General features: G+C 38.1%; 1 protein-coding gene across 1 annotated transcript; it reads left to right on the plus strand.

The window, feature by feature from the left end:
• Nucleotides 1-202: 202 nt before the first annotated feature.
• LOC136849776 (sulfotransferase 1A3-like) lies at nucleotides 203-10648 on the plus strand. The gene is made up of 7 exons (XM_067123181.1): nucleotides 203-337; nucleotides 2007-2310; nucleotides 5736-5881; nucleotides 7339-7543; nucleotides 8272-8398; nucleotides 8978-9271; nucleotides 10104-10648. The coding sequence occupies exons 2-7, from the start codon at nucleotides 2143-2145 to the stop codon at nucleotides 10223-10225; spliced, it is 1062 nt and encodes a 353-aa protein (XP_066979282.1). The 5' UTR covers nucleotides 203-337; nucleotides 2007-2142; the 3' UTR covers nucleotides 10226-10648.
• The last annotated feature ends 1664 nt before the right edge of the window (nucleotides 10649-12312 follow it).

A 12312-nucleotide genomic window follows, 5' to 3' on the forward strand; every position in this document is an offset into this window, starting at 1 on the left:
GTAGTATATATATATATATACACACACACACACGCACCTGTACATGTGTGTGTGTGAATGAATGTCAGTTATACCTTAGATATATGAGATATCCAGCAGAATTAGCAGAATTATCTGGAGAATTCTAGTGACAGCGTGCGTCAAAGACAAAAACGGGTAGCAGCAACTCAAGAGAGGATGGTTAGTGACGTAACCCTGTTATCTAATAGCGGCGCATTTTTCCGTTCCTCTTCTATCTCTCGCATCGTAGAACTTCCAAGCCAGTGAATGCTCTGATACCAAGGACGAGAGTAGCGACAGAGAGACATTGCCTTACTTTCGTCTTTCTACGAGAATTGTAAGTTGCTTGAGTGGTTGTTCCCTTTTCTGTCGTGATTATAACCTGGTATGTATCCATCTACGCGTCACCTCCGAGGTGCTAGTACTAAATATGGCGGAGCCTCAATGGGACGCCGTGTTAGTACTAGCAACCCCTAGGGGATCAAAGTATTATATACACCATTTCTATATATTTCTGTATATATTAATATACGATATCTTTCATCCACGAGGGCTAGTACTAAACACGGCGTCCCATTGAGCTTCAGCCATGTTTAGTACTAGCACCTCGGAGGTGACGCGTATTATTACACCCATTTCTATATATTTCTATATATTAATAAACGATATCTTTGATCCCCGAGCGGCTAGTACTAAACACGGCGTCCCATTGAGCGTCAGCCATGTTTAGTACTAGCACCTCGGAGGTGACGCGTAGGTTGATGCACCCATTTCTATATATTAATAAATGATATCTTTGATCCCCAAGGGGTTGGTATTAAACACGGCTTACCATTGAGCTTCAGCCATGTTTAGTACTAGCAGCTCGGAGGTGACGCGTAGGTGGATACATACCGGGTTAATACCGGCGGTGAGGCTTCACCTTGTTTGATCTGTCGGTCAGTGTGTCTGCTTACAAGAAATAATTACACTCGGGAATTAATGATCCTCAAGTCATTCTCTGCCAAGTGTGTCCACTGATATAGAACAATAGGTGTTCGTGTCTTTGGGTAATCAAAGTGTTTTGTTTCTGATTGTCTTTCCTTTTGGAAAAATATCCGAGAAATTATCGAAGGATTTCTGTGATTTTTTGTGTTTTTTTGGAAAGGTCAGTCTTGGTCTACAAGTCAGGACATTAAATTGTGCTTGTTTTTTGTTTCTATGATCTGGTTATAGGGTTATAGGGAGTAAGTTCTCTACCGACTGTTTTATTGCTTTTATGCGTATCCAAGTTTAATGTATTACTTTGTATCACTTACACACGTATATATATATATATATATATATATATATATATATATATATATATATATATATATATATATATATATATATATATATATATATAAATTATATATATATACTGTATATATATACATATATATGTATGTATATATAAAAATATATATATAATATATACATATATACATATATATGCATGTATATATAAAAATATATATATATAATATATATATATATATATATATATATATATATATATATATATGTGTGTGTGTGTGTGTGTCTATATATACATATATTATGTACACACACACACACACACACACACATATATATATATATATATATATATATATATATATATATCGATAAATGTGTACATGTGGTGCGTCGCTTTTATTATGCATATTATTTTACTGTATGTGTTTATAATTATATAAATTCAATCATTGCCGATATATGGACGCGTGTGCCTTCTATATAAAGTATTCTGCATAAGCGTCCTCATCGCATATAGACCATTGATTGACCATTAACACTTAGCATGATGTCAACTTGGATTTTTAACATTTAAAAATATCTGAACAGAGACGCTGCTAATTGACGTATGGCTCTCAAGTACCCTCAAACTCATAACATATCTAATATCGTACGTAAATCCTTTTTTTTTATTTTTTTTGCCTAATTAGTTCATCTTGTAATTCTTTCATCTCTGATTTTCCCAGGGACGCCCTTTCTCTCTCTCTCCAAAACTACAAGAAATTCTATTTCCTAGACTGTGGAAATCAAGCATTTCTCCGATCACAGAAGACAGGAGGGATTTCCAGAACTCCCAGGCGCCAAAAGGAAGCTATTTATAAAATGAAGCTGAAGAGCGGTCACGAAAGCGTCCATTTGGAAGGACCCGAAATGCAGAAGCAAATCAGAGATTTCCCGGGCTACCAGAAAGGTTTAGTGCGGCTGCATCCCGGCAGATGGCTCTATCCCGCTAATTTCGAGAGGTTTGCAAATGGACTCTATACTTTCGAGGTAAGAGGATGCTTCTTTGAACCGACGATAATTATTGATCTTCCCAAATGAACGTGGACCCTTATCATTATATTCCCGACTAAAGATGACCTCCATTCAAGTAAAAAATTAAAAAAGTGAACGGGGAGTTCCAGTGTTCTTATTGGTGATTCAGCATTTTAAAATAATTATAAACATAAGACGCACTGATTAGCATTGTCATATAATCGTTGCTTCTCAGACCTCCCCGTGACGAATTCCTGCTTACAACAAACTCTTACAGTCTGTTGCAAGTTTGATTAATATTTTTTCAATGGCAAACTAAGAAAGTTATATCCGCGATCAACACGGGATGAAGATGCTAGGCCCATAGCCACATCCCCACAATGAGCCAGAGATCCTGTGTGACTGACAACGGCGTCTGGCATTGACTGGCGGTCACGATTCCAAGCACCTATTTGATCCGAATGAACAGAGAACCAACTGCCTGCCATTCATACATCTCCCAGCAAAGTACACGTCACACCTAAATATTACTTAACGTTGCTTATCTTAAGCTAGGTAACCACTTTCGGTAAGATAAGGCTTCCAGATAACTTTATTGTCTAACCAATATTCTTTTCATTTGCATAAGGAACTCTGGTATTAATACATATTTACCTATTATACTTGTTTGTGTAGAAAAACATGTATAGAAAAGTTACAGCAATAGATAAGGATTATATACTTTCAAAGACTTGTCTCTTGTGCCTTTGATACACAACTCGTTCCTGACTTACCATTTTTCTGTGAAGGAACTTCGGTATTAATGCATGTTTGCCTATTATACTTGTTTGTGTAGAAAAACGTATCGAAAAGTTTCAGTACTAGATAAGGATTATATACTTTCAAAGACTCGTTCCTAACTTACCATATTTCTGTGAAGGAGCTTTGGTATTAATGCATGTTTCCCTATTATACTCGTTTGTGTAGAAAAACATGTATAGAAACGTTACAGTACTATATAAGGATTATATACTTTCGAAGACTTGTCTATTCTGCCTTTGATACACCACTCGTTCCTAAATTACCATATTTCTGTGCTCAATTGAGAGAGAGAGAGAGAGAGAGAGAGAGAGAGAGAGAGAGAGAGAGAGACCAATATGATTATGAGGCGTACCTGCAAGCAGCATCAAAATGCATATTTCTCCTATTTTTCTCCTCGGAAGAGAGCTTTAGGCACCGAGATCGGGAAGGGTCGACCAAGATAGACGAGGTCCACGAATAACTTGTAAAACTAGGAACCCCGTTAATCAACACAGTATTTTGGAATCTGCTTTATCGTCACGTTATCAGCGACGTGACCGAGTGAAAGAATAAAAAGGGAAGACTCTGCATTCTTCCTTTACCATAACCTTCGTAAGAGAAGGAAAGCTATCAATCACCGGAGCGAACTGAAGAAGCACCGGCCTTTTCTCGGGGCGTCTTTCATCGCGATCCCAGAGATCTATCGATCCGCTGACACGGATCCTGCAGCCGTATCTGTCGGAGGACCTGACCTTACCTCAGGAAAGGATAGTCTTGGGCCTAATGATAGTGATTCTTCTCCCTCGGGGCTTCGGGAGAAGATCTGGTATTTCCACGGCGTATCATTTGCCATGCAGAAGCACCACGGAATCTGCAGTTCGATTCTTTGCAATTTCATGCATCTCCACACGAACAGGGGCTAGGGTGGTGTTTCAGGGAAGGGGTTGGGGGGGAAGGGGAGGGGGAGGCCACTGAAATGGGAGTGTGGAAGACGTTACTTTATTAACCCTTCGAAGAGGTTCAACCTCTCGCTTCCATGAGAAGGATCGCAAGCCGATCGCTGCAGGTTAAAATGTCACCCGGGTATTTGAATTTTGGGCTCACTGTCTCCTCCAAGATGTAAAATATTTTCAACCTCATTTTCTTATTTTCTTTTATTCTCGCTGTAGAGCTACAGAGCTACAGTGTGCGATTATGTAACCAGTCCTTTATTTCCTCAAGTTTTCTTAATGCTCTATATTCTTGAAATCCTACAATCTCTTGTTAGTTGCCGGATGGTTGATCGTTCAGCAAATTATCTTATAAGTATAAAATCTATTGCAGTTAATTAGCTAAAGAAACACAAATGATGTTCGTTTTATATTTTACGATTCATTGCGCTTGTTCAGTGTTCGCATATCGATTCATAGATTCATACTAAAATCAATTACTCCATCAATTAATATTCCAATAACTAACTTATCAGCTGTATGTATCTTTGCATATCTTTCATCATTTAAATCGAGGTGATTATTTTTTTATTTTTTAAATTAATATATGTAGTTCAATTTTCGTTTCCTGTAAAAGAAAATTATTGTTCCGGCTTAACCTGTCCGTCCGCACTTTTTTCTGTCTGCCCTCAGATCTTAAAAACCACTGAGGCTAGAGGGCTGCAAATTGATATGTTGATCATCCACCCTCCAGTCATCAAACATACCAATTTCCAGCCCTCTAGCCTCAGTAGTTTTTTTATTTTATTTAAGGTTAAAGTTAGCCATAATCGTGCTTCTGGCAACTATATAGGATAGGCCACCACCGGCCCGTGGTTAAAGTTTCATGGGCCGCAGCTCGTACAGCATTATACCGAGACCATGGGAAGATAGACCTATTTTCGGTGGCCTTGATTATACGCTGTAGCGGCTCTGCAGAAAACTCGATTGCGCCGAAGAAACTTCGTCGCATATTTTACTTGCTTCATATCTTGTTCCATTTATCAGTCATTTGTCCCCCCTAATTCTTCAACTGAACTAAGTTTGACTTTGGCAGCCATTCCCGCCATAACCTCTTCATTACAAAAACTTTCAACTCTCGGTCATCTGTTCTCAATTCCACATTACTAGAGCAGCGACGTCGTATTCATTTATTCTCAATATAATATTCAGAGTTATGTGTTTGCTGTCATCGACTTTCAATCTCCATAGTACAAAGGAAAAGTTCTACATTCAGCTCATCTCAATCATCCGTTCTCAATCCCCACAATTGGGGATCCACGTCGAATTTATTCATTCTCACTCCCCTCAGTGCAAAAACTAACGGCTGTGTGTTTCACTTGGTTACTGCATTACTAAACGCAAATATTCTATTCCTAATCTTTCGATTTTTCTCCTTTAAAAGAACGACCAAATCGAGTCTTCTTCGCCAAATAGGAAGAGCAATTAACATATCGAATCAGGACATTCTAACTCATCTTTTCTCAGTCAGAATATACTCGGTCATCTGAATCAGTAAATTCTCAATCATCTTTTCTCAGACAGAATATTCTCATTCATCTGAATCAGAATATTCTCAATCATCTTTTCTCAGTCAGAATATTCTCAACCACCTGTTCTCAGTCAGACTATTCTCAGTCATCTTTTCTCAATCAGAATATTCTCAACCATCTGTTCTCAATCCCTGCACAGTACAAAAGCAGCGACGTGGTCGTGATGACATGGCCGAAATGTGGAACCACCTGGGCCCAGGAGATAGTTTGGACAATGAGAAGCAACCCAGACTTGAATCACCCCGATGCTCATAAGGATGTTCGGCACAGGTCTCCGTTTATCGAGTAAGTGTGTCAATTATGCTTCGGCCCTTTTCCTCTTATCCTATGTCTTCCTTCTCCTTTATAGTCATTTCCTTTTTTACTTCGTATGTCTCCTTTTTTTCATGTTTGTCTCACGTTTTCTCCTCCTCCTCCCCCTCTTCTTCCCATTCTTCTTCTTCTTCTTCTTCTTCTTCTTCTTCTTCTTCTTCTTCTTCTTCTTCTTCTTCTTCTTCTTCTTCTTCCACAAATCTCTCTCGCTAGCGTCCTCTTATCTTTCCTTACAGTTCTCTTTATTACTGATTTTTGCTTTTATGTCTCTCTAGTTTGTTCTTTCTTGTTCCTCCTCTTCTTTTGATCCTGAATGTGATGAAAACCATCGTTTTCATCACATTCAAATCCGTAGACAACATAAATTTCAGTCAATAAAAACATAGAGGACAAAGAAATTAATATAAAAAAAAATATCACTTATTACTTTCAGTATCTTGAATTATAAATCCTCGATGGTGTTCTAGACAAATACATGCCCATATGTTTTACAGTCATACATTATTATTACGGAATATATGCAGCGCATGAAAGGGTAGACTATACAGAGAGGGCTTACTTTGTATTTCGAACAGGGCATGCTAACTTGCTAAATCAAATTTCGGTAAAAAAAGTGATCTGTGATTGTTTAAATAAGTCTCTATAGTTTTGATACGGTGTTCTACTTGCATATACCTTTATCATACAGTTATTATTAGTAGAAGTTGTAGTATTAATAGTAGTAGTTGAAATTAGCGTTCGAGTGAGTGCCACATGAGCATTATTGTTATTAATTATTATTGTTAGTATTGGTTTTGTTAAACAAAATGGCAGTTTCAACAGCATTTATTTTTATATAGTAAACGCTCAATTGTTTTATCAATTGCTTTTTCTTGCGCTGAATGGTTGCAAGCAATTGACCAAACATTCATATCCGGTGGTTTGGTGATGTGTAGGAGGTAGTTCTCGCTGGGGTGTCGACTAGTTTTCGCCCTCCTCGTTGGGGCATCATTCAGACAGATCGCAGGTTGCAATGGCTGTACGTGTGGATTTTCATCTTTATCCGTGTCTGATAAAAGATGAAAAATCCACGCATTACAGCCATTGCATCCTGCGATCCTGTCCTGGATGATGGCCTAACGAGAAGGGCGAAACTAGTCGACACCCCACGAGAACTACCTCCTACACATCACTAAACCACTGGATATGAATATCGGTCAATTGCCTACAGCCATTCCAGCGCAAGAAAAGCAACTGATAGGACGAATTGAGCGTTTACTATATAAAATAAATGCTGTTGAAACTGCCATTTTGTTTAACAAAATCTGTATTAAAGAAGGTTTTTTTCCTAATTTTACATTGTTAGTATTATTACAAACAATAGCATCAATAACAACAGGAGCACAAATCAGTATTATCGTACCAGTTAACTATCATAATTACCATCTCAGCTCGGACATGCTTAAGCCCATCCCATCGATGAACGACACAACTTCGAAGAATCCTTTCCTGGACGAATTCCGCAAAAAATGTCCCGGCAAGGACCCTGCAGACGGGATAGTCCTGCAATGGGCCGCGGTTTCCCCAGATCCAAGGACCATCAAAACTCACCTGCCCCTCTCCCTGCTGCCTCCCTCCTTGGTAGACACAGCCAAAGTGAGTTGGTGTTTGTTTCTTATTTATATTTTCTCTTTTTAGTCTCAATTTCCTAAAAGGACGATAGATACCAATGACGGTCAGTCGAGGTTGAAATTAGCTGTCTCCGAAACGAGAAATCATCTGGTGTCTTATGCGAATGTCTGTACGTTCTGATGTTCATGTGTGCGCGCATATTTATTATATTAATTAGTGATTCATCATTCACTTAAACACATGCATGTTATACAATGGTATACAGAAGCACAATGTGAGGTGTTATTGCATAGAAGGAACAATTTAGAATTGCTTAGCCATTTTAAGTTCGTCGATTTAAGGTTTCACTGGAGCAACAAACTGAGCCTAATTCTATATTGCTTAGTGAATTAAATAATGGTGAGGTTAGGTAATAAGGTTGCTAATAATTCTGGACATCAGTAGGCATAAAGACTATGCAGAGTAGAGCTTTGATAGTATAGGAAGTGGAGATGGAAGAATATCAGACTATACCATCAAACCTTTACTCTGCAATCTGTATGCTGAAGGCCATAATTATTGGCAGTCACATTCATTAACCTTTCTATCATTTAGCTCACTGAACAATACATCATTATGTTTAGTTCGTTAGTCCAAAGAAATTCTAAACCGACGGGCTTGAAATTGCTAAGAAACAAGAAACCCCCTCCTTCACGCTGGTCATCCGATCAGATCCACAATTAAACAGAAGGATGATATTTTCCATCCTATAGGTTGTGTACGTGGCAAGGAACCCGAAGGACATCATTGTGTCCTACCACCATCACAGCAGGATCATGAAAGGTCACGACTACGTGGGATCCTTTGACGAATTCGTCCAATATTTCGTCGATGATGACCGTGAGACATTTTTGCCTCTTTCTTTTCAGTGATTAAAAGTTAATCTGATTGAACGAGGAAGGTAATTGAATAAGTTCTAAAAGTGAAGTCCTTATATTTACATACTTAAAGGTTTCATTGCCTGTAACATTCATTTACAACAGTTAAAGAGCACTCAATGTGTAATTCAAGCAAACGTAAATTAACTGAGCAAATGTAGGGCACATATATAGAATCTACTATATATGTAGGAAACACATATAGAATCTACTGGTTACTTTTTACCAGATACGTATGTATTTGTAATAACCACAATGCCCTCTTAACTTCTCGAATTTTTCACACCTTTTGGATAAGCTTGTCACTACAAAGCCTTAGATCCAGATGCAAGAATATTAAGTGTTTCCGATGTCTGCAGCAGGGTTCGAACCCGCATTCGAAGTATCAGGACGAGGTCACGTCACCGACCTGACCTGTTCTTTACTTGTCTATAGTATTCATAACCCTGACTTAATCAGTCTTGTATCAGGTGGTTAAAAGAAAGTAAATTATATTCAGAACAAAAGTATTACATGTTCTTTTCACGTATCATTCCCACAGTGTTGTACGGACCTTACTGGCTTCACCTGAAGGAGGCGTGGGAGAAGAGAGAACATCCGAATCTATACTTCATCTTCTACGAGGACCTGAAGGAGAACACTCTGGAAGAGTTCAGGAAACTCAACGCTTTCCTCGAGACCAGTCTGACGGAGGCGCAGCTGGAGGCCATAGTCAAGTACACGTCCTTCGGGGAGATGAAAGCAAGGGACGAGAGTTTCCAGAAGCAGTCGGAGTGGTTCAAAGTGAGCAGGAATGTTGACATTGTTGAAAAGGAAGGAGGTCTCTTCAGGAAAGGTAAGAGATTACCTTTGTTATTAACAAAATTAAATCATTATTTTGCCAAAATTTTCAATGGAAGGCTTAGTTATTTCTTATTTTTGCCGAAATACTCAATGAAAGGCTTGGTTATTTCTTGAGTTTCTTTTTTTTTTTTTTTTTTTTTTTGCCGAAATGTTCAGCAAAAGGCTTGGTTACTTTTTAAGTTTTTTTCCCAGATGTTCAATGAAAGGCTCGGTTATTTATTAAGTAAGCTATTTTTGCCGAAATGTTCACTGAGTGGCTTGGTTATTTCTTAAGGTTTTTTGCCAAAATGTTCAATGAAGGTTTGGTCATTTCTTACGTTTTTCTGCCAAAATGTTCAATGAAAAGCTTGGGTATTTATTAAGCTCTTTTTGCTAAAATGTTCACTGAAAGGCTTGGTTATTTCTTAAGCTTTTCTTGCCAAAATGGTCACCGAAAGGCTTAGTTATTTCTTAATTTTTTTTTTTGCTAAAATTTTCAATGAATGGTTTATTCATTTCTTAAGCTTTTTTCTCAAAATGTTCATTAAAAAGACTGGTTATTTTTTAAGCTTTTCTTTAGCCAAATGTTCAGTAAAAGGCCTGGTTATTTCTCAAGCCCTTTTTACACTAAACTGCTCAGTGAAAGGTTTGGTTATTTTTATGTATTTTTACAAAAATGTAAAACAAAAGCCTTGGTTATCTCTAAATAGTAAACTGAAAGAACGACTTCTCCAAGTCAAATACTATACTTCTCCTTCCAAGCCTTGAGAACCCAGGTTACATAAGGGAGTTCAGTTAATCAATCAGTCAAGTAATCAGTCTCCTACACTTTCCATTCCTTGCAGGTGAAGCCGGAGACTGGAAGAATAAATTGACGGCCGAGCAAGAAGAAAAGGTGGATAGATGGGTAGAGAAGAATTTATCCGGCTTAGGAATAAACTTCAAATATGGGGTTAAAATAAATTGATTAATTGGTTTAATAAACAGTCTTCAATGTGATAGTGGTTCCAGACGCCAAAACTCAAACCTATTACAAGTGTAAATAAACCTTTCCTTTTTTAGAACTGGAGGAATATAAATTCGAATATTATGAGCCACAAAATAATGACTTTTATGTATTCTGTATCCAGCAACGTCAAGCGGTTATGGATTCAGAGAGAGGGAAAGCTTTTCAGCTCCAAGAATGAATAACCTCTGTAAGTGGTTTCTAGAGTATTTAAGCAACCTCAAACGAGATAAGAAAAAAAATACTAAGCTTTAAGATCAAGGTGAATATGGATAAGTCCCACTACTAATACATTCCGGGAATGCACCCATGTCAATACACCTTCAAGAGCTAAAAATAAACTTTCTTTGGCTAAATGCTAAATAAACAAGAAACAAAATATGATGAGTGATGTATCTTTATTCCTCCTTGTATTTCTTTCCATTCACAGTCTTTCTAGTCCAGTTGCTCGTTCAACTTTCGACCGAAGAATTGAATAAACAGCGAGGGCCGATTCGGACGGTCCTGTATCAAAGGGACGAAAGGCCCGCCGTCGCTATAGTTGAGGTCTGAATTCCTTTCAAGTTCGATGTAAAGAAGACTCTTTGAATAATGTTGAATACCGAGGGTTCTGTTATCGTTGTGTGCGTTTGCATACGCACAACGCATACGCACAACCAAAATCTAACGTCTGCATGGACACACAGTGTGCATACATGTACACAAAGGTTGTATATATGGTACACACACACATATATATATACATATATGCAGTGCACAATTAAACACACATACGTTTTGCATAAGTACACACGCATACACAGACACATATACGTACAACACACATATATATGTGTGTCTGGGTGTGTGTCTGTGTATGCGTGTGTACTTATGCAAAACGTATGTGTCTTTAACTGTGCACTGTATACACGAGCATGTATTTGTCTTCCACGTTCAAAAGCAATATCATCCGCGTGTATGTAAACGCAGGAAAAAACAAAAAACGAAGATAAATATATACCATCTTACTGTCTATTACTAAGCGGTCAATCTCTTTCCATGTGTCTGTCTGTTTTATCTGTCTGTTTGTCTGTCTGCCTTTTTGGAGTGTATCAGAACTGCTCCCCGTTGTCTGTCTCCCCCGTCCAGCATCCGGGTTTATCCCAAAGATCAACAGACGAGAGAAAAGAGCGGGATGCTCTGATCTCGAAGCGGAGTAAAAATTTCTTTCTCATTCTGTTAAAAGCCGATTCGGAATATCAAAAAGCGGCATCGCTTCAAAGAGAGAGAGAGAGAGAGAGAGAGAGAGAGAGAGAGAGAGAGAGAGAGAGAGAGAAAGAGAGTTCCCTGAGGGGATGATGGGAACAGCATTCAGTGACTATTCTGGGAAGTTTTATTGCGTTGTTTACGCTAAACATTTTGACTGGGCGTAGTTTCCTATTTCTAATTTTTATCGAAAAAGTTTACATTTCCAAAGTAACCCTCTTTCCTCTTCAAGACTGCTGAGTACATCTCTCTCTCTCTCTCTCTCTCTCTCTCTCTCTTTGTTTTTCGTTAAAATTGCAGATTACTGATTGTTAGTGTTTTCGTAAGGTAGCTAAAACTGGTTATTTTTGCGCAAGTTGGAGGATTGGTAATATTACTCCATTAGCTACATCTCCAATATTAATCTAATGTTTTTAAAAGTCTGTTGGCAAAACGTCTAATTGGCTATGACGGAAAGAATCATCTGCTCCTTAGTTTGCAGCCTGGCTTTCTCAAGAAGCTGGGGGCGTGTGAGCGTCTTCTTCCAGTTTCCAGTGTTGACAGACATTCTTAGATTCTGGTCATGAAGTTCGTATGATTGATCTTGACATTAGTGCTGCTTTTGACTAGTTTATAACGAGGCTCTAGTTTCAAAATTCAGACGGATGAGATGGGATATATTTCTTAATATTACAACTGATTTCTTTACTACTAGTTAGCAAAGAGTACTTATTGATTAGGCACTGCATTAGCTAAAGGAATTTAATCTCTGGTGTTCCCTTGGGTAGTGTTCTTGGTCCATTACTGTTTATAAGACACAAGAT

The sequence above is a fragment of the Macrobrachium rosenbergii genome, chromosome 21, assembly GCF_040412425.1.
Source record: "Macrobrachium rosenbergii isolate ZJJX-2024 chromosome 21, ASM4041242v1, whole genome shotgun sequence".
NCBI classification, from domain to species: domain Eukaryota; kingdom Metazoa; phylum Arthropoda; class Malacostraca; order Decapoda; family Palaemonidae; genus Macrobrachium; species Macrobrachium rosenbergii.